Below are 23496 nucleotides of genomic sequence, written 5' to 3' on the forward strand. Positions count from 1 at the left end.
TTTTTCTTGTTGCTGGCGTTTTCTTAAGTTGCAGTCTAGTTGTCCGCAGGAGTCGCCCTCTGCTGGCGACTCAAATAAATGCAGACGCAAAGCACTTCTGCGTAGCACTCTCTAAAAGGAAAGTATTCTGTCAAAAAGGTGCCATTTATGCCAAACTGCAGTGAATGTGGAACTCTGTAATGCTACACTGATAGATGTATATGGAGGAAACATTTTTATATAGGGTGTTGTCATTAAGGAGGCATGATGGGTGAATATGTCGGTCCTCAAGGCTATTTTAGTTCTGCTGCTAGCGAACAAAAGTGTGTTGTGGTGTTATATTTGCTCATATCTACCCATGAGACACTTAGCTGTGGCCCAAACCATGATTCATTGAGTTTGGCTAAATGAGAGAGGGGAAAAACTTGCTTGCATAAGGAGATGGTCTTAGATTTATTGTTGCTGGTGTCACAAGAGCAAGAAAAAGTGCTCACAAGCCATCCTCCACCTCTTTATAGATCCCTTGGTCATCCAATCACCATAAAAATAGAGTGAAATTGGTCAGGCATGTGTAGCATGTTAAACTCTCTACTTTCGTATTCCTAAAGTACAGAAACATCCTCAAGCAAGATGCACCAGGCAGCTTAGCCTGACCTCTAACCCCCCTGTGGGGAGGCTGAATGAGGAAAAAGGACAAAAACAACCCACTTCTCTCAGGCTTCAAGTGTTGACACAAAGTCCAACAGTGACCCCGTATGGCTGTAGAGAGGTACTGCAGTTGAAAAGATGACAGAAGGCTTAAAAATACCTTAAATTCTTTTAATTTAAAAAAAAAAAAAAAAGTACATCACATTATCCTTTACAATACACACATCTTTTTCAAAACTCAGTGGTATTTTTCACTGTACAATTCAATCATTTGTATACAAATGGCTGTGGGGGGAAAAAAAGAAAAGAAAAAGAGGAAAAAGGAAGCCATTATAGCCCGTCACGTCACAGATGACAAATTACTAACTCGTAATGATTGCAGTGTTTTGCATTTGGGCTTTAATTTGCACTTAACCAATCAATATCATGGGTTTTGTCTCAGTCCACAAAGTACAACTTAATCCTTAGGATGTGTGTTTTGTTTCTTTTTAATTGTGCCGTTTAATTTATTTTTTAATTCATCAGATCGAGGCCGCGGAGCAGCCCCAGTACAGCTACACAGCGTGGATCAGGCAGATGGGAAAACTTTCAACATTTACACACTTAGAGGAACTACATAGCTAATACAACAGTGATGACACCAGCGTGAACAAAGAGGACCTCGAGAAGGCAACACAGTCGTTTCTGACGGCACCTCCATCCTCAGCGATCTGTGTATCTTATTCACTTTATGGACCAGCTGAATGAACAGATTAAGGTGTTATGGGTATGTGACAGTTCATCACCAAAGCTGGGATAGGCTCAAGCCCTCCTGTGGGAATCTGGCAGCTTCCACTACACTAAAAACCAATCACTGCAATGCTGGATATGGACGCTTACATGCTGTATGAGGGTTAAAAAGCTGCTTGTGTTGCTAAGGTTGGAGTTTGATCCTGTTGCTGAGCAGAGATAGTCATGAGAGTGGTGCCGAGCTGATGAAACATCAATTCCAGAACAAGAGCAGTCCAGTTTTCATAACTCCCGAGGTAAAGGAATTCAAACTGGGGTTGTTTAAAAAAAGGGGAAAAAAAGAAATACATTTTGTACAACCTTCTGTAAACATGAGCGTAGGCAGAATATTGCAGACTGCAAAATCAAATATTTGGCAAAAGAAAATAATAATGTTAGACATTTAGAACGTGATACATTCTGTGCTTTATCTGAGTGCAGCCCCGTCGGGGTCTCGCAGTCCCCGCTGAGAGCTGCCTGCCACAGTTAACAGATTAGAAAAAAGGCTTCAGGTAACAGCTTTAAGACTACAACAAGCCAGCCAGTCACACAGTGAGACAGCATTAACTACTGATTCCACCTGCTCAGATATCCCACCCCGGTCATGGATCGAATTTATTCCTCAATAAAAATAGAAATCCATGTCTGGGAAAGGCAGCCTGTTAGCAACAGGCTCGAAAAACCAAAAACAAAACTATAATCATACAAAAGAAAATGTCAAAGAAAAATATCCATCCTTCATTAGCTTTAACTAAGATAATCATCAAACGCAGCTGTTTGAACTGGTCCATCGCACCTCTGGCAACTTCATCTCCAGTCCGCCTGACTCTAAACAACGGCGATGACGAGAGGACTCGTATCGACTTTAAGAGAAGCCTTGACATTTCAAGTCTTGACGGCAGTTCCTGAAGGGCAGTCTGGTTTTACTTGAGGATCGGTGACATATCGGGGAAAAATGTCAAGGTCTCCCTTTCAACAGTGTTTTTGTAAGATTTTAGCTAGGAGTGTGGAGCACCTACTCCGTCATCTCAAATACAAAGAGCTAAAGAGAAACTGACCTCCAGCCCTTTATCTCCGCCTCACAAAACACCTTAAAGTGTCTGATGTAGTTTGGCATTATACACTTCTACATATAAACGCAGAGGGGCAAAGACCCGCTTCGCTCCCGGGAACAGCGTCTGGAAATAAAGCAAGACCTTTATCCATGTACACACTTTTAAAAAAAAACAAAACAAAAAACAAACATCAGCTCACATTTAGATGAAGAGGAACACATGAAAGAGCACTCACTGTGGTGTTTGCAGAAAGAAGAGAAACAGGCATGTCTATACAGCCTGAACTCAAAGAGCTGAGCACTTATACAAGTAGAGTCACCCAATCAGAAGGAGACTTCAGAAGGTTTAGGATACAGTGAGCTGAAAGGCCTTTACGGGCCTTTGTGTGGAGAAATGTGCCAGTTAGAGTATCTTCTACTCCTGCTTTCACAGCCAGTTTGATGGTTGTCTGGTGCAGCGTGCAGACATCAATCTGCCGTTAATACAAAGCGCTCAGACTGTTCTTTCTGCTGAGAGACCAGCTGAACATGGCCTCGAGTCGAGGAGAGGAAGGCTGTAATAATGAGACTGCAGTGGTTTCTAACACTGACCAACATATAACATCCGTGCGCTGCCCCACACACACACACACACACACACACACACACACACACACACACACACACACACACACACCCACCAGCATTTCCAGTTTTTAATAAAGTGCAGGGAGAACAGCAGAGACGGGACAAATAAATGGTCTCCATGTGTCGAGAGTTTAAACAGCAGGCGGTGTTGTGCTCTTGTCGAGAAAATAAAAAAAAGGATCTGTTACAAAGACCAAAAGACATTTTTCAAAATAAAGGCATTTAACATGAAAACGTCACTGCACTGTTTCACAAACACGGATGCCGAACGCAGCAGTGGACGTTTTTGCTTCGTCAAGACAAGAGAGACCAAGCCAGCGGTGGTGTAAACTAAGGAAGGCTCCCGTGTCAGCAGTCATCACAGCTAATAATACACTTTATTTAAAAAAAATTAAATTAAAATACAGCCATGGATGAGGCGAAGCACCGCTCAGCCTGTCTGAATATTTGTTTTTGCAGTGATTTGGAAAAGCTCGTTTTTACACATGTGGCAGTTTGAACTGTTTGTTTTTAAATACATCCAGGTTGATGAGAGCTGTATGAAGTCTTCCTACCACAGTAGAGAACATCAGAGTCACTTAAGATGCAAATTAACACACACACACACACACACAGCCAGCTAAGTCAAGTGGTCAGCAGGTGGGAGAGGAGGCCAGCCTCCCTCACCAGCCTCCTGATGATTGATAAAACCACACTGATCATCCTCCTCTCTTAGCAAATTTTGTCCATAATCACCCACAGGAAAAGCGTCATGTGACTAAACACCAGCTACACCCACATATTCCCTCTAACGTGGCCTAAGCAGAAAAATCCACCAACTGGGCCGAGATCATCGACTATGATGATGAGGAAGAGGAGGAGGCAGCTCACACACGGTCGAAGAGTGCGGCGTTAGAGAATGTCATCCAGTTCGGCTGAGACTCGGGAGGTTCTCTGCATCAGACTTCAGCCCCGGCGGAGGAGTGCTGAAGGCTCTTTAGAGCTCGGCGCTGGACGGCGGTTTGCTGGTCACGATCTTCATGTACTGGGTGAAGATGGCCTCGAAAGCCTCGTCCCTGTGGATCATGGCACCAAACACCAATGGCTGGAGGAGACAGAGATCCTTGGCTGTTAGTGTGCTTCTACTGTGGTAAAAATAAATAAATAAAATAGAACCTGCTGCCAAGTTAAAGCAGCACTAGGCAAAAAACAACAACAAACATAACTAAACTGGAATAAAAAACCTCTTCAGTAAAGCTGGAACATGGAGGAAAGCATCATTCTCAGCAGCACGCAGCAGTCACACTGTTGCATGCCCTGTGATGGTATCAGAGTATATTTTCCCCGATAATAGAGTTATTATAAAAGATTATTAAGATTAAAGTGGGATTATTAAGTTATGATGATGGCTACTGGGCTACTGATACCAAACACAGGCATGGTTTTAAACACTGAGGTCAGTGCAGTGGTGGGCAGTTAATTTTCCCAAGGGCAAAGCACCGATATGTTTATAAAGTAATAAAATTAATAGAAGAAAATTGAGTTTAGCTTATTGGCGTGGCCCCCGCCTTGGGCCGGCATATGTGCAAGTAATCCCTGCGAGCAAAACCTCAGGGTTCAAACTTCTGTACACATTCTGTTTAGGAGGGTTTCTTTCTACTCTTGGCTCTATATGATATCATCGAGAGACCCCCCCCCCCTACACTCTGTAAGCACAGAAGCCCCACCCACATGTTCAAATTATCTCTATGTGAGAGCCAACCAACCAATCAGGGGGAAGTTGGCTTAAAAGGAAATGAGTGTAGCAATTTATCTGGAAAAATTTAGCACATCATGAGTACAGACAGCAACAAGAGTCTCAAACAGAAGCTGATAATAACAAAAATTATAATAACAACAACAGTAATAACCGCTGTCATCCCAACCAATAAAGGGAAATTTTACACCATAAACAAATGAACAGTTGCACATAAAAAATTACAGCGAGTTTCCACTTGGGGGCGCCAAAGTCCAACCTTTAGATGATCTAAATACAAACTGATTAGAGATAACATTATGACCAGCTGAATAATATTGTGTTAGTAAAACCTTTTGCTGACAAAACAACCCTGACTCAACGAGGCATGGACTCCACTAGACCCCTGAAGTCCTGTATGTTGTGAGGTGGGGCCTCCAGCGCGTCCAGCATATCCCGCAGATGCTCGACGGGATTGAGATCTGAGGAAATCTGAGTGTTAAACATGTTCTTGTGCTCCCCAAACCATCCCTGAACCGTTTTTGCTTTGCTGCGGGAGCATTATCCCGCTGAAAGAGACCACAGCCATCAGGGAGCACCGTTTTCATAACAGCATACATGGTCTGCAACAATGCTTTAAACCAGGGCTGTCCAATCCCAGTCCTCGAGAGCTACTATCCTGCAGCTTTTAGATGCATCCCTACTCCAACACAGCTGAATCAAATGGTTTGATTACCTCTTCAGCATGCCATCATGTTTGGCAAAGGCCTGATAACAAGCCATTCATTTGATTCGGGTGTGTGGGAACAAGGATGCATCTAAAAGCTGCAGGACGGTAGCTCTCGAGGACCGGGATTGGGCACCCCTGCTTTAGACTGTTGGATGACCTGGATATGCTGGTTGCCCAAAACATCACACTGCTTCTGTAGGCTTGCTTTTGCCCCATTGTGCATCCTGGTGCCAGGTCATCCATGTGATGTAACATTCATCAGACCAGGTCACCTTCTTCCATTGCTCCGTGGTCTTGTTCTGATGCCAGTGGTAGCGCTTTCAGTGGTGGACAGAGGTCAGCACGGACACCTGGCTGGTCTGCAGCTATTCAGCCCGATTTGCAGCAAACTGCAATGTTCTGTATTCTGAGCCCTTTCTATCAGAACCAGAACGTTTTGTGCAGTTTGAGTTACATAAGCTCGTCTGTTGGATCGGACGACGCGGGCCAGCCTTCACTCCTCACGTGCATCCATGACCTCGTTGCTGGTTCACCACCATTCCTTCTTTGGACCAGCCCACAAGAACTGCAGTTCTGGAAATGTTCCGACCCAGTCGTCTAGCCATCACAATGTGACCCATTTTTTTTAACATCAACTTTGAGGACACTTTCTCACTAATAATTAGCATCCACTAACAGGCGCCACAATGCAGAGATAATAAGTGTTGATAATGTTATGCCTGATCGGCGTATACCTATGTTCATGTGGTGGTAAACACTGTACAGTACCTACAATCTTTGCTCTTCCCTTTCAGTCGGTTCACTCAGTACTGTGGAGCAGTGATATCTAATACTACGTGTGCTGTACCGAGTGAATCGACTGAAAGGGAACAGAAGTTATAGACATGACTGTTCCCAATAATCTCACCAACCTCTTTCTCTACTTCCTCAGTAGGAAAATTATTGATGCTACAGCTCTGTCACCTAGCTACCCGGTAACATCCTTGATGGCCAACTAATCGGCTCGTAAATCAAATCTTAATGAAACGCCCACAGAAACCCACAGCAGCTCACATTTGTGAATTTCGATTTGTCACATGCAATACTGGAGAATTACTGCCGACTTGTCTGAAACTGACTGAAAGGACAAAAACACAACATCTATAGCAGATAATTATTAAGATGTTGGACTGAGCTTCAGCTGAAGCAAATGAAATCACGACTGCAAACATAATAATAAATATACAAAGTCTGTACCTTCTGAGTGGAAGGAGTGGCTATTGAAATGCCCATCCCACTTCCTGGTAGGACTGACAACACTTTGTACTGTGGAGGAGAAAACCAGAAATATCTGCTTTAAACACACACACCAGAATAGAATTACATTCGTTTCATTATTAATATTTAAAGTAAGTAATTATCCAGTTTTAGAGAGGCTGCTGGCCTCGAGACATTCCTTATGCGTATTACTGAGTCATTACCTTTTGTATGTCAGTGATGTCCACCAACTTGATGACTTTATGCTTCTTTGAGGAGCTCGATCTGGAGCTGGAGCTCTCAAAGCACAGGTAACTGAGAGAGACAGAGAGCTTTGTGAAAGGAGGGAAACAGAGACACCAAAAAACCATCCAAACTGAACAGACGTGTAATAAAGTCTTGAGTCGAGTGTTCTCAGGAGGAAGGCTACCCTGCACAGAGCTACACAGAGAGGAGGAGAGATGAGGCTCAGCGCAACTTAAAACTACGTCTCCTCTGGACTAATGAATCTTCGTTCCTCTCGTCTGCTCCACCTGTAAATGGAAGTGCTGCTTCTCTCCTCCGCTCAGAGATTTGATGCGATAGAGCTCTCCCCTGAGACAAAGATGTTCCACTTACTTCTCCGTGACGTAAAGCATCCCGTTCCTGATGTAGTCTGTGGGCATCTTCCTGTCTCGGTTTATCAGGCAACACCTCCAGCCATTTTCACAGACTGAACAAACAGCATACAAGATGATGAAGGAGCGTTATTCACAGAAAACACATGATTCCAGCTTTTAGACATTTTTAAGTTGGATGTACAGAAATAAAAATGGGTGCCAAAGGAAATAAATAAATAAAAAACTGTAGTACTTGCTCTTACCCGGCAGAGGGCGCTCTGACTCTGGCAGGTTGAAAATCTCGTGGAAAGCTCCCTTCTTGGTGCTGTGAGAGCGACCGCTGTCCTCCTCTCTGCTCCCCCCACACGGGACGTTGGCGAGGCTTCCACGAGAAACCACCGGCTGGACCTGGAGAGAGTAGGAGGGAAGAGGGGAAGGAGGATGGAGGGAAGAAAAAAAAAAAAAAAAAAAAAGAGGGGAAAAAAGTGAGAACATAAAAGGACAGAGAGAAAGAGTCACATTAAACTCAGCGGATGAGGTTTTATAAATCTGTGTGAACTACAGTATCCCGCAGCTTTAGAGACAAGTGGCCGAACTTCAAACAGCTCCCCAACTTTTGAGGTTGCATCATGTGCGCTTTCTTCACAGCAGGCTCAGGAGTGACGTGCAAAGCAAAGAGTGAGGCCATCATTCAAGTCAGCATCCATAAATTACCTACAACACGCGTTTACCAAAAACATTCGTGTCCACTGCAGTTTTACAGTTTTACTTACACCAGCGTTGGTTGTCACAAGACAAAGTCAGATAAACTTCAGGGTTACTGATCTCTCCAGTTAGCAAGGATAAACCATTGTGACTCCATTACCATTTCAGCTGCGTCGGTGCAAATGAAAGCAGCTGCAGGTGCACTGAAGAGGCAACACCACAAAAAGGAGTCATTCTGCAGGAGGTGGCCACACCGGCTCGCTCCTTATCACCCATTTACGCTCACCACACAATTTGCAACCAAACAGCAAGGTCATCACGGCTTGGTAGCATTTATACCAGCACTGAGGGTGTGAATATACGCTGCAGTACTCTCCTGAATGATCAGGAAAAGCCTCCACATCAGCGCTGGTACAGTACAGGAGCAGAAGTCTAAAATTTTTTCCAGAAAGTCTGATCTTCCTATACTGTTTCAACATCTCCTCATATATAATCTGTGAATCTTTGAGCTTCTGTGTTGATGTGTCATTAAAACTGAAAGAGTTACACAATTGTTTCTTAAACCTGTGGTGGCGCAAAAAGACTCCACTTTTGTCATGTGGGAAAAAACTGGCGAGCATAAACGGGCCATCACGCCTCTTGATTGATTTTACGCCACTTCTACTTTTTGATGGAGTCCTCATCACTGCTGGTAGCAGATATTGCACCTGCAGCCCACTCAGGTTATAGAGCTAGTCCAGCTCCTCAAGGACGACACATCAAATCCACGAGTGCCAACGGGAAAAAGGGGGAGAAACCAGGAGGCGGGCATTACATAAGTTTAGCAGCACATCTGCTTTTCTGTACCAAAGCTCTGCAGAATGACCTGCAGCAGGCTTCCTGTGCATGTTTCTGATCAAACTAACAGAATCAGACTCCAAGAGGTGGCATGAAGTCCTCACGGTCCTGAAGCTTAAAAAAAAAGAAAACAAAAAAAACAAACCCAAAAGCCAACGAGCAAATGCGTGAGCTGCATGGTGCTGTGAGCGCAGGTCAAATTAAAAACACAAGGACTTTATAACACCCTCTTGCAGTCTGATTCTATCACATGATTAGCTTGCTGGAGGCCATTCTGTAGAGCTCTGGCAGTACTCCTCCTGTTCCTCCTCACACAGAGGAACAGATACTGGTGCTGCTGCTGGGTTGATGCCCATCTATGGCCCTGTCCAGCTTTACTCTTGCAATGGGCCCAGCTCCTAGTACCTCCTCCACACTCCTATGCTGGGAGACAGCAAACCTTCTTGTGACAACACGTGGATGCATCACCCTGAAGGAGATGGACAGCCTGTTCTGCGGGTCTATCTCATGCTAACAGCAGTGACAAGAACAATGAGAAAAAAGTAAAACTAGAGAAAAATCAGTCAGAGGGAGAAGGAGAGAGCAGTGGCCTGTGGCCACCACCTCGATGGTAAGATCAACTGTTCGGTTCATTTTTATGCAGGCCTCTTTACATAAGAGTTTTAATCTAATGATCTAACAGCAGTTATGGTGTATTTAAGGGGAACAGGACGATATTAATGTGCTAACATGAAACTACACTCGTCAAATCTTCTCTACGTGCCTACTCAGTAAACACACTGCCAATTCTCACAAGCATCTATGTTCGTGGATCCAAAATGTCACGGGGCTGCAGGCTCTTAAAGATCATTCAAACAAAAGAGAATAAAAACACCGCAGTGTCAGAGCAAAAAGGAAAATCGCAGACCGTTTTGTTGACATTTTGATCCACTGCATTCACAAATTACTGACAGCCACTCACTAGGTGTGTCACACATCACTCACACACACACACACACACGCATTGTGGTGAACTGGCAGCACACACAAGCACAGTAGAGTAGACACACCAGAGGCCCTACCTTCTCAGTGCCAGAGAGCTGAGAGAGAGAAACGACAGAGCAGACCTGTGACTGCGGCCACAGCAAACACACACTCAGACATTCATGTAAGAGAGGAACTTTGTGGTAGCCACACAGAACAATCACGGGCTCAATTGTATTGCATTATTGACAGGAGGGGTGATATACTGATTGATTGATTGATCATACTTTATTCATCCCGAGGGAAATTGGGCTAAGGCTGCTAGCGCCATAGTTTTGATACTTTATTGATCTATTTTTATCCACCACAAAGGGAGTCAGTGGGAGGTGGGCTATAGTGGGTGGACTGCTGACAACATGAAAGACTGGACCCGACCTGCTGCTGATGGATGATCCACACCCACATGGAGGTGGTATATGTGCCTTTCTTCTTGTGTGTGTGTTTGAGATGATTGCTTATATATTAATCTGCAAATAATGTGAATTCACTCAAACTTCTAGCCTGGGAGAAGTTTTGCAATGCAACTGAAAGCCTCTGTGGTATAAACCTGTTAACAACTCAGGTCTTTAAGTTTGAAATCGTGATGGGCTAAAGGAAGAAATATTTTCTTATTTAAGATTTTAATTAAAAAAAAAAAAAAAAATCAAGAACCTGAGACAGGAAGCAGTGTTGGTGGTAGAAAACGCGTGTGGGTTGGTGTTGGGGTCTGTTCGCCTTACCCGTCTCGACACCGTGGCGTTTGTCCTCTCTTTGAGCTGGGGGTCGGTGGGAAGGCTGTTCCACACGATGTAAGGCGTGTCATACTTGTCGCGGAGCTTCGGGCAACTCTTAAACAGGAAGTCTATGATGAAGAACTTGATGCCGGCGTACACGCCTGCAAAGAGAGTAATCACAGACACATTAATTCTTAAAAAATATATAAAATAAAAGAGGTTAAATGATGCAAAGCAACACCGTTTAGTGAAAATAACCCCTCAGATGTGCCTCACTGACAGACAAAGGGATGCCCCAAATAGGTGACGCCCCCCTGCCCAAAGTAGTCCTTGCCGCTGACCTTGATGACGTCACTAGTTTCAGCATTTTGCCCATTCTTGCACATACAGACACTGAGCCAGTTATATGTTGGAGCTCAAAGTGACTCTGCTGAGCTGCGGAGGCTCTGGATAACCAACAATACACCAGTCAGATTTTCTCCTCATGGTAAAACAGCAGATTTACAGAATAAAGTGCAGAATAATGAAAAGCTTCCAATCATGAGTAGAGGTTCCAATTTCCAGTTAAACTCGATGGAAAACCAGCCTAAGAGCTCCCGATGAGACTGATGTGGGACAGATGCACACATGACCACAGATTTCTTCTCCACTACATGAACTGGGCTCCGATGACTGACCCACCAGCTGACGCCCGCTTACAAACTGGCTGGACTCTCTTTGGGGGAACGTTTTTATTATAATTGTTTTGTATTTGGAGCCTGTCATGCAGCTGCCGTGTGTTGCCAGGTCTCCAGGCTCCTGCCATTCCTTATCGTTTTCCCTGTTGGTATCAATTACCCACAACCAGAGTCACACATACTACAGAAGGCAGTGGCTCTGCATCTACAGACTATGTGGGGATTTTCCCCATGATGGGTGCAATACAGCCTGCCGATGTCACTTTGTGCCAACACAGACTGGTTTCCTCTGCACTCTGTCACATTTTTCCATTCCATGTTCACAATGTAACAATGTGCTCAGCTAGCTGTCTTCTTCTTTCAGCTGCTCCCATTAGATCATCTGCCTCCATCTCACCCCGTCCTCCTCTGCATGTCCTCCTTCACTACACCCATGAACCTCCTCTGAGGTCATCCTCTCATCTCCCTGCCTGGCAGCTCCATCCTCAGCGTCCAATATATTCTTTCTCCCTTCTCTGCACATGTCCAAACCATCTCAGCCTTGCCTCTAATTTTGTCTCCAAATGCAGTTAGCTATCTGCGCAGAAAAGAAAGCCCTCATTCCCAGTCACGCTGAATGTGTGGTCTGTTTTGTTTCTCCAATTGAAATGAGTCACTGAAGAAATCTTAGATGGGATCTGAAATAATAAATGTCAGTATATTTACTTTGTTTAAATGTCCAGTGCAGCTTTTAAGCATACATTGATTTTGGTTATTCATTCCTTTTAAATGGAGAAATGAAGTGCTAGATGGAAATTTGGCTAAATGACAGCAGCTTCTATGCCAACAGTTTGCTCCGAGCACCTTTCAAGAAAGTCTGAGTGCATAGTGGTTTGGGAGATGCTAAAAAGTAGTAATTATGTATAAGATCTATATGCAAATAGCCCACAGCTTCCCCACACAGGCTGAGGGAGTACGGCTCCACAAGTTCTGCATCTGTTTGTGACTGAGTTCACGTATTGTCACAATCAAAAAGATGCTTTGTGAACATCACTCACCAATCATAAAGCCCAGCAGTTTGTACGGCAGGACGCAGGAGGTGATGAAAGTCACCCACAGGCAGACGTAAAGTTTCTGGGTGCTCTCTGGCTGCACCCACATGAACAGACTGAAACAGACAGCAGGAGGAGGACAGAATACACATCAGTATATAAGTTATGTGCATTTCTTGCACACTTGATTGTCAGGCTGAAACAAAACCACTCACTTCTTTATCTTCTCTAAAACATCAGCCATCTTTCCAAAGAGGTTCTGGAAGAGATTTAAAAGCACCTCATTAAAGAGTTTGTCTTGTTTCGAGCAGCGGTTGGATCGTTAGATGAACCTCGTTATACCTGTGCTTTTTGTGCAACGTCAAGTACAAGCTGAAACTTCTCAGACACAGTCAAGTCTTCCTTTGGAGGCTCCTTTAACAACACACACACACAAAAGCCACACGTTGATCTCCAGTCCTGGATGCATTTCATTCTGACCTGCACAACAACAACAACAGCAGGAAGGCATCTTACCATGGGTTCAGAGACCTCAGGCACAATGCTCCACTGGATCCTCCAACCTCTGAAAAATAGAAGGTATAAATAATGCACATGTTATAAGGCAACTATTCCTTCAATGCAAAACATCAACTTTAAAGGACCGACTTTTCCAGCCTTGGGAGCTCTGATTTCAATCAGAGCTCCCAAGTACTGCTCTTTTGTAGCAACAATTACAACAACCCCAAACATGCACAAATGTGTGCATGTTTTTAAAATCTGGCGGTTTTAACAAACATTTGCTGTGTGACTAAGGGCCGCGGTGTGCATCTGTGTACTACCAGCACAGCTGTGGCCGCAGTAGTTGATGTTAATGTGGGTGTTTTGCACAATTAATCACGCTAAAAGCTGAAAATCGGACTGTAGCCTTTTACAAACAATCGAGCTCAACCGTGAAGCAACAGCTGAGGCAAAAATGATCCTGCTTTTGTAAATAAATGACAGTTTTTACCTGGCAATGAGGTAATTTAAGGACAAGCGTAGGATAGCCAGGAAGAGGAACATGGGAATGGCCCAGCCATGCCAAGCAGCATTCATGTAAATCTGGATTCAAAAGGGAAAAAAAGGACAATATATACACAGGTTAACGTGGTTTGTTGTTCTTTAATAAACAACCGATATGCATTAAATTCAGCACTTTATAGCAGCGAGGACACATTCTTTCAGTCAATAACGGCAATGAATTATAAGATGGACATAAAGAGGAATCAGGGGGCTCATTGTAAGCCTGAAGCGCATATACTTGGGTGATATATCAGCAGTGGAAGACGCTGAGTCACCTGTCAACACTAAACCAGCATCACGTCTGGATACTGAGATGGTGTAGGGCCATAATCAGTGGGTTGAGGATGATTTAGCATAACCACTGACTGGACATTAATGAAGCTCTGATTAGGCCTGCGGTCGCTGGCAGAATCACTGCAACTCATCACAGTGAAGCAGACATGACTTTAATATTCATTTAATCTCCCGGCCACAAGCTGTAAGACAATTAGGTCAGAGTAAAACTACAGAAACGACTCTTTTCTATTAAAAGGGTCGTACCTGCTGTCCAAAATTATCATCGGACTCCTTTTCCAGACTGGTTGATTTTAGAGACCCAAAATTAAAAAAAAAAAAAAAAATCACGTTGGGATAATAAGGAACTACACTGAATACATATAATAACTGCTGTAAAGTACAAGCAAGAAGTCTTGATCTCAAAATTCGACTAAATCATTCAATTCAACTTCATCAATTTCCTCTCTCTCATCACAATTGCCCTGCATCCTCTATGAAGTCTCACCTATTTGTGGATTCGATTTAGAGAAAAGAGGAAAAAGTCGCAACTGCAGTCAAATAAAGGCAGGGTGGTGAAAATGTAGTGCAAGGTGTCAAAGTGACAGAGACGGCAGATGACAGAAGCAGCACAGCTGTCAATGACACCCAAACTGTGCAGAAGCCATCAGCAGTTTATGGCAGGTAATCCTGTATCACAACTAACCTCAAGTTTTCTTTTAGAGAATATCGAAGCGCGATTATTAGACAAAGTTAAAACATTAATTCACATGTCTGAAGTGTAAGACTCACAATGAAGGCAATAGCTGAGGTGTACACGGAGTGCCAATTAGATAAGGCGGAGAGGTTCCTTAAGAAGTTGGTGACAGGTCTGGCTCCTCGCTCTGAAACAGCAAAGACACAGGGATTCACTGAGAGTGTAAAGCTAAAGACAGAGCAGCAATGTCTTTACTTTTGGTTATCTTTGTGAATCAGGCTTTTACTGTGAAATTTTCCAGGACTTTATATTTAACTACATGTCGAAATGTTCAAAAGGAGAGAAAAAAATTAGATCTACAATACACAGAACTAGAGTATTGCATGAATGTGTGTTAGTGATATCATTACTATTATTATTATTATCATTATTATGTAGAGGATGCCAAGTAAAAGCTTATACTCACTGAGTCGCCTCATGTTTTCTGTCAACCTGGATGGAAAACAAAAGAAAGTGAAGGTCAGATTACGCGTAGATGCTGACATACACGCAAAAAAAATAAATGCTGCTTTATGTGAGAGGGGAAGTGTTAACACTTTGGCCTTCATCCGTCTGTAATGACTCACTGTTCTGTACAGAGGAGGAGAGAAAATAAGTACGATGAGAAAAAAAACCAAAAAAAACAAAAAACAAAAACACTTCCTCTGTGCAAAATCAAACCAGAGACAGCTACAGGGTGAGGGTACAAGCTTTTATGCTCGCCGGGCACTCCGATTCCACATCTTCTTCAACAACCCGAGGAGTTATGTTCTGCTCAGGACCACATCTCACCCACCTTTTAGCACTTAGCGGTTCCTCAGCCTCCACTGTGCTTTCCTCCGGCTGGAAGCGGAAGTCTTCCATGTAAACCCCGAAGCGCTCGTACAGCCACTTCTGCAGCCGTGAACTCCACACTTCCTTCTGCTGTTTCTCTGCTAAAGAAAACACATCAACTTTGATTTGCTGCTATAAGCACGACTTAGTTTTGTAATCCCCTGCACCAACAATTATGCATTGTTAAAAGAAAATCACTGATATGTGATGGGCTTATGTTATCAATAACTCTTATTCCAACCCTATCTCCTGCCCTGTCATGGGACCCAGACTGGACCACTTAAGCCTGGTCTCAGACAGTGATTATCCAACGGTAGCTGAGCAAATTCAAGGACTCACACCAGGCCTTCTTCTGTGTTTCTAAGCACATGATTGGGAGAGCTTTGGGCCATGGTGTCTGCTTTTTCTGCATTATTAAGTCTTGTTACAGGTTAAGCCACAGAAATGACACAGTCAGGATCACCACAGGCAGGTGGACATGGCTGTGTGGAAAGGTGTGAGCTGAACCAACAGAGCTTTGCAGCCTGTGCTGTTACATAAAAGCTAAATTTGCTATTGTCGTGTGAATAAATATATATATAAAAAAAAATACTTTGCACTTTGTGTAATGAATCCGTGTTTTCTACACGATAAGCTGACTTACTGTAAATAACTGCCTGGATTTTATAACCTTAGTATTCTCTGCATGCAGTAAAACAGCCTGGTGGGCCTGATATCCTCATAAACTGCATACTTGCCAGTCAAAACAAGGACAACAGTCAACTGCTAATGCTGAAGTGCCCCTGAGCAAAAACTAGAGCTCTAATCTGCTGTGGTGTTTCAAGTGAACACTAATTTGTTGTGGTAGTACCCACAGGTGACTAACAGCCTGACTGCTCAGACATTTATTGCCATATGAGAATGAATACAGTTTGTTTTTTCTGCTGTAGATGATGCGATTCAGCTAGAAGCAGTTACATTTACAGTTTTCAAAGCCACCACTGCCAGGGCCCAAACAGACGCGATTTCTCTCTTTCACATTATCTACGGCAGGGCTTTGGTAGCTGAGTGCCAGCTCATTTAAACTAACATGTGACTGAGGGTAACATAGCAACGCTTTCACTTCATGGTGGTAATGTGGGTTTTTTTTTTCCTTTCCTTTTTTTGCTCTTTATAGTTTGACCTTTAGTGACATCACAGCCACATCACCACTGAAATGTGTTACAAAGTTTAGGGTGCTGTAACCGCTGCAGCAGGAGGTTGACTCTGCAAACACACAACTTTAAAAGTTTCAAATGATGGCGATCGTTTGCGTGGGTGCACGATCACGCTCTGGACCTCTTTGTTATATATGTAGATGTTGATGTCAAACTACAGGAAGGAAGATTCAATTTAACACAAATCTTATAATTTATTTAAAGCTGAAAAATGAGCTAAAAATCTCTGAACAGACTCCAGGCTGAACCGCAGTAAACTGTGGATGAAGGAGATGTGCTGCAGTCCTCACAGGCTGCCACTAACTGACCGCCTCACTTTACCAAACCTGGATCTGCATAAGCCGGCCTAACATATTCTTATGTCTGCCCTAGATGAAGTGATCTACAATCATAACCCATTTTCCAAAATTAGCCTCACTCTCTCACCCTCCCTTCCACTAATATCTCACACACACAAACACACACCAATCCCTGGATCACTGAAAGTCAACCTATGAGAGTAACTGTTCAGCCTGAAACCAAAAGAAAGCACATATCAGAATCTGACCGTTATTGCCCTAATGAGCTTGTCTCATTTGTCCCTCGCGCAAATATTTTGAAAACCGACTCATTCTTAACAGCGACGATCTGGACTAATGATAGGAACCAGCCTCGATGCATTAATGTGGTTTGTTGTGTTGCTTACTTGCTCTTGACAGCACACAGCACACAGCACACACAGGAAACCCCTCTGTTTGCGTGCACGTGTCTGTGTGTTTGTCACGCACACTACATACTGCCTCGTGTCCTAGAGTAACCCACAAACCCTTCCGACCCACTCTGTTCCCATCGAGCGCTCCGTTGCACGCATCCTACACTTTCACCTCCCCTGCACACGTGCACACACACACGCAAACTCTCCTCTTGATTTACTCCCACACTCAGAAGACGTCAAGGACTCATTTCCTCTCCCTTAGACTCCAACTCGCCCACCTTCACCCCCCCATTTCTCGTCCACTTGGAGTCTTACCTGTTCTGTTGTTTGAGGGCGACTGCTGCTTTCTGGGAGGTTGTGGTGGAGAGTCCTCTAGCCTGAAGGGAAGGGACAGACACACACATAGTCACGAAAAAACTAAGGGAAAGATCTGTCATGTGTCAGTCTCACTTCTGTATTGTCAGAACTGCAATCTCACACTTTAAGAAGTACATGAGCCGGCAAACTGGCACCGGCAAACTTGTTGCTCTTTTATCTATAAGGCTTTAATTGCAGTCATATTTCTTTGTAATGGACAGGAAATTCTAGCGTAAGACAGAATTGATCTTCTCCCTAAAGAGAAGGCTTCTCCAGAATGTGTTAATGCTTTGTTTTACTGTTTATTCCAATCATATACCAGTGAAGAAGAAATGTTTGCTGTCTGTTATGCTCATGCTGGATATTGCTGACAAAGTATTAACAGTGGAAAACTTGCAGGTCACAGTACATTAACTTCACCTCTTACAAATTCCTAAACTGCTTTCGATAGTCCTGAGGCCATGTTTCAGCGCTGGCAATCACTTGAAGAATACCAGCAGAATTTCCCATGGGCATTCAAGCTAACATTTCCACACACACAGTACATGAGAGAGAGACATGCACACCCGCAAGTGTAAAGGGTATCCCAGTAGATGCCAAGAGGCGTGGGTTTTTCCTGTCACCAGGATAGCATCTGTGTGACAGCGAGGAGATTCAGACAAGCGCGTGACTCCTTTCGTTTTCTTTCCTCCCTCTCCCTTTTTCCATCTCCCTAACACGCACGCACGCACACACACACACACACACACACACACACACCCCCTTGTGGAATTTCCTGCCTACCAAGCTGTTGATGCTTCTATTTATAACAGAAACCTTGGGCAGCACCGGCACCCTCGTCATCCAACTTGCCCCGTGGTAAACTCTGCTGAGCTGAACTGTTACAAAGTGCAGCGTCACCCTTTCCTTTCATTTCATAACTATTACTTCCCTTTTCATACATTTGTCCTCTCATTTCCCGTCATGTGCTTCACTCTGCAGTCCCGTCTTCTCGTCTCACCTGGTTTTGAGCAAATCGCTCATCTTCTGCTCCAGGTCTATCCTTTTGCTTCGCTCCCTCTCGAGCTCCTGCCGCAGGGAGTCCACGCTGGTCTCGTCCCGCAGCTTCCTCAGTTCCTCCTCTGGAGAAAACAAAACAACACAAACACTGGAGGTCAGAAAATTTAATTCAATCTAATTCAAGTCGATTTTACTTATATCACACCTTTATATTGTAAGGTAAAGACTCTACTGTAAAAGAGAAAAGACCCTAACAATCACATGACCCTCTATGAGAAAACTTGGTGAAAGTGGAGATCAAGAACTCCCTTTAAACAGGAAGAAACCTCCAGCAGAACCAGGGTTAGGGAGGAGTTGCCATCTAGTTGGGGGTGAGGGGAGGAAGACAGGACAAAAGACACAATGTGGAACTTGTTATGTTATCTTTAATGGCTCATCCTGATCCCTGACCCTGGTACTGCCAGAGGTTTCTTCCTGTTAAAAGGCACTTTTTCCTTCCCACTGTCGCCAAGTTTGTCGCCAGAGGGTCATCTGATATATTGTATGTGCTTTACTTTAAAATATAAAAGATGCTATATCAGTAACATTTAATTTTTCTTAAATGATGAGATTCATACTCTCACATGCTCAGGGTCACAAAAAGGCACATAAGAAGCAAGATTTAAATTTATGTGCAATGCCATTTTCAGTAAAAGAATTCAATCCAATAAAAAAATATTGCTTTTATCCCTCCTGTTTATAGCCTATAACCTTCACCTCTCCTCCTCACTTCCTCCTTGTCAATCATGTGATGGCTTCAATTGGTTTCAGGTAACGGCACTTTCAAAGCCTGGGGTGCAAAATCAGCACTGTCTCACACTCTATTGCCCCTGAATAAAGGAGCACATGAATATTGGAGAAGAGAAGGCCAGAAATGTGTGCACGTGCACCCGTCAATCAGTACCCACTTACCCATTAGATGCTCGAATAAGCAATCGCAAAAATCAAAAGGACAGATCGAGTCCACCTTAAAGAGAAATATTTCTGATTATCAGCAAAGCCTCTTCGAGGACAATCATGCCCTGCTGTAGCACCACTTCCATTGTGAACACCCTCAAAAGCACACAAGTTGGTGTCTCAGTTAAAAACGAGAAACATCACCTGAAACGGGTGCAACATGTTCTTGAAGTAGCAAAGTGCTGAAAGTAAAGAAAGCAATGAAAGCAGCGCAACTCCCCAATCACCCACTTTTCTCAGAACATCGCACACCCGAGGAGAGGATTCAGATTACAAAACTGTAGCTATATCAGTAGCTGCCACTTTCTCTTTCTCATCACCCAGCCTCATAGCTCACTCTAGTCCTTTATTACATCCCATTAACACTAATAAAACATTCATTGGCAGAACCTCCTGCAGCTACAGCGCTGGCTTCAACCTGGGGTGCTGCCTCTGAGAGAGGACATGCATCCAGTATAATGCGTCTGCCTCAGATTCTTCTTCTGCATTTCTAGTTTACTCAGAGCAGTTTGGGAAAATTTGGCTCTCTTTGAAGTCTTCCTTTTGAAAATCCTCTGCAGTGGTGCATTAAAGAAAAACAAACCATCATTTTATCTCTTACTTCCCAAAATGCAAAATGACTCCTCTCATACATTCAACAGTGGCTGTGTCTCTCCTCCCATCGGCACAGCATTCAAATATGTATGAAAACATGCCTCTGTGTACATAACAGTAAGCAAAACACAGGCCAAAGGTCGCAATGGGCTTAAGCTGCTTAATGGTTGCCCTGTGCCATAAGATCTGCAGCCAACTTTAAACCTATTACATTAAAAGACTAGCAGCAGCAGCGGGTATGATACAAGCAGTAGTTTAGCTTTGAGTTTAGTGTAACATAAGCAAAGTCACTCTGTACAGAAAAGGAATTGATAATGACAATACTCTGAAAACAACCTGCATTAACTTTTGGTGAGGAGGAGCCACAAGTGGTAAATAAGCTGGAAACATGATCACAGACTTGAAGCAACATCTGTGATCACCTGGAGCAGTGTCTGCAACATTAGGTCTGCTTTGGTTTCTACCACAATATCTGCATTATTTCCACAACACTGATGAGCAGTCCGATGAAACTGCTGAAGGACCTTCAAGTCAAGTAACATGATAACCAAACCAACCACAGGATCTCTTTCTTAATAAGATGACTTGGGTGGTTTTCACAGCTTTTTACCACTAATGCCCACTCGTACGCTGCCGCTCCGTACAACCACTCCCTGCACCCCACCCCCAATTTCTTTCTCCCATGCTCCACTCCTTCCCGTGCATGTATTCCCTCTCTGTAGTTTCCTTCCACATTGTCCATAACCTTCAAAACACCAGAAATAGAGATGCTGCAGAGTCCATAACACTGCACTGGAAGTGGGGCCACAAGTGTGTGATACAGCACAGCTTGGCACTGTACGCTATGTGTGTCGGACGAGGAAGGATAGAGTACAATCTGTTTTTTTCTGTTCCACAGAGGCCCTCTACATCAGATAGCATATTAATAATACTGTCAACATGCCTGTTCTGCACCTAAAACTGGATTGCTGACTTCTATATATAAATCTTCATCCTGGATTGCCACATCACAGGGTCTCTTCAGCCATTACGAAAGCTAGTAACTAGACCATTTATGTGTAACACAGACAGGGGATTAGCTAAATGCCATGCAAAGAGATGTCACTTTTAATCATGCTGACCTTCTGTTCTTTGCAGACTTTGAATGAAACCATAATATCTGTAGAAAAGCTACAAAAACATCACTATGAACTTTACACATGATACATTATTTTATAAGGAAGGTTTGGATGCTGAGGGCAGATTATGGAAATGATGGAGGTTCTGCACTGCTTAATGGTGTTTTATTTGTACCAGGTTAAAAGGAATCGTTATGCACATTTTTAAATTGTACTGGAGTAGCGTTGCATGACTCACACTTCAAAGTAATTCTTAACCATTTCATATTGGGCCCTAATGCAGCACTTCAATCCCCTCTTACTTTAAGTCTACTCTCGCTTCAGGCCGGCTTTCTTCCAATTGGCTGCCCCTCTTAAACAAAAGGTGGGCGGGATTTCTGTGCCCTGTATCCAGATTTGTGTTACGCAGACACATAGCAGTTTCTTTTTTGAATAATTGGAGTCAAAAAGCCAAAATAAAACTAAATGTTTGCATTCCTGAATGCTGATGAGGATTTGTGACAATAATAACCACTATACAGAAATTTCCTAAATCAAAGCATACATGTAATTTTTCCATTTTTGTCTCGTCACACCATTATTAGAGCTAGTAGAGCCCAAACCTATACAATGAATTTTTTATGGTCCTGATCCACTACTGAGGTAGAGATGCTATATTTAGCTGGACAGATGAGTCCTGGTTCCCAACTCAAATGTGACAAAAACATACCTCATCTGGTTAAAACTTCTTTGATAAACTGAGGAAAAATCAAATCATTCACACTTACATGTAACCTTTAAATACCTCCATGGATTCAGCAATTTAAAATGTAAAGTTTAGAGCACCTTACAGACCTCAGAACACTTTTAAAACAGGCTGGCTTGTGTTAGTCACGTCCGGCTTATATTCCAAAGATGGCAAACTTACTGAGGTTGAGGTTACTTTTATGGCTTTTGAAATTATCGACAGCTCCACTGTAAAGCAACTCAAAGCTGTCAAAGGTGCAGTCCTCCATCCTGCACAAGGCCATGCGCCTCTGCAATCGACCGGTCCCCGGGACGCTGCTGCAGGAACGGGACGGCAGAGTGGCCGCTTTGGGTCGGTCTTGACGTCCAGCCATGGCTGCAGGTTGCTTTAGTCCAGCCCGGAGAGTTTAACCCTCCCACTCTGACCTCAAAACTCCTCCAAGGCCCGTAAAAGTTTAGCTACAGGTCCCATGTTTACATGCCTCATCCAGAGATCAGGGATTTCTCCAAACTAAGTTATTGCAAGCAGCACAACGGACTGTTGTGACAGGCCTCCACACAGTGTGATGAGCAGCGATCAGAGCTGGTCTGCATGTGTCAGGCTCTGGGTGACAAGAGAAGTGGGGCAGTGGAGGTAAAGAGAGGCGGAGCTTTGCTCGGCGGCCAGCAGACTAAGAGGGCCTGGAATCTGAGATTTCTCAGCAGACTAGAGCTGTCTCACACACACACACACACACACACACACACACACACACACACACACACACACACACACACACACACACACACACACACACACACACACACACACACACACACACACACACACACACACACACACACCTGTCAGCGGCCTTATATGACCCATGTGGATGAGGATGTGTTGTGTTTTTGGTTTAAGAAGGTGTGTGTGAAGAAGCATGTGTGTGGACAGAAAAGTCTGCACGCGTACTGTACGCACTGGACATGAACTGCAAACCGCTTTTCATTTACGCAAGTTTTTTAAGTCCTCAAAGGAAAAGTACTGTGTGAGTTTTTCAATCCAGGCCAGAGACAATAGCTCCTTTCACGAAAGCAGTGGGGGCATGGGGTGGGGGAGTTCGGAGAATAAGAGAGACAGAGCGGGAGAGAGAGGGAAAATCAGCTGCTTCGCACTGGCCTCTCACTGTTCCCATTCACTGCCGTATTTTCCACAACACTCTTTTACTTGAGCATAAAGGAAGGTCGATTTTTGTGGCCTCCAGCCGATCTGCAGATGTTAACAGGCTATTCAAGCTTCTGGCTAAGGAAAAAGAGAAGGGGAAACCACGGCACAGGCATCCAAAATGAAACTAGCAACTAACAGGAACACGTGATTTCTCTATTCCCCACTTCTGTATGAGAAAAGATGACAACAGAGCTGGATGATTCACCTTTGTCTCAAATGAAGCCTTTTTTGCACATAAAAGGGCTGATCATATATAAATTATAAATACCGATTTACTTTACCATATGATATATGATTATATCATTAAGTACAGAGAACATTTATGTATGAGTAAGAGCATTGCATTCCCAAACATATATATGTATAAAAGACATCCAAATA

General features: G+C 43.6%; 1 protein-coding gene across 10 annotated transcripts in view; it reads right to left on the minus strand.

Moving 5' to 3' along the window:
• Nucleotides 1-784: 784 nt before the first annotated feature.
• The window catches only part of gramd4a (GRAM domain containing 4a), a 51627-nt gene continuing 28915 nt past the window's right edge, over nt 785-23496 (minus strand). For 4 of the 10 annotated variants that reach the window (XM_086268518.1, XM_086268513.1, XM_086268517.1 and 1 more), the window contains 17 exons: nt 18476-18596; nt 17434-17495; nt 15191-15329; nt 14822-14847; nt 14451-14542; nt 13333-13424; nt 12858-12906; nt 12684-12755; nt 12557-12600; nt 12348-12457; nt 10640-10794; nt 9959-9976; nt 7619-7763; nt 7375-7468; nt 6981-7071; nt 6757-6825; nt 785-4160 (listed from right to left, as the gene is read on the minus strand). In XM_086268518.1, the coding sequence (XP_086124644.1) occupies nt 4053-4160; nt 6757-6825; nt 6981-7071; nt 7375-7468; nt 7619-7763; nt 9959-9976; nt 10640-10794; nt 12348-12457; nt 12557-12600; nt 12684-12755; nt 12858-12906; nt 13333-13424; nt 14451-14542; nt 14822-14847; nt 15191-15329; nt 17434-17495; nt 18476-18596 (1487 nt within the window). In that variant the 3' untranslated portion in view covers nt 785-4052. Of the gene's footprint in view, nt 4161-6756; nt 6826-6980; nt 7072-7374; nt 7469-7618; nt 7764-9958; nt 9977-10639; nt 10795-12347; nt 12458-12556; nt 12601-12683; nt 12756-12857; nt 12907-13332; nt 13425-14450; nt 14543-14821; nt 14848-15190; nt 15330-17433; nt 17496-18475; nt 18597-22089; nt 22426-23496 lie in introns of those variants that run through there. The other 6 variants (XM_086268520.1, XM_086268516.1, XM_086268519.1 and 3 more) reach the window with 4 other exon arrangements.

Source organism: Aulonocara sp. 'chitande type north' Nkhata Bay, linkage group LG17, assembly GCF_057382095.1.
Source record: "Aulonocara sp. 'chitande type north' Nkhata Bay isolate Kocher_YH1m ecotype deep benthic linkage group LG17, A_spYH_male_GT1.1, whole genome shotgun sequence".
NCBI classification, from domain to species: Eukaryota; Metazoa; Chordata; class Actinopteri; order Cichliformes; family Cichlidae; genus Aulonocara; species Aulonocara sp. 'chitande type north' Nkhata Bay.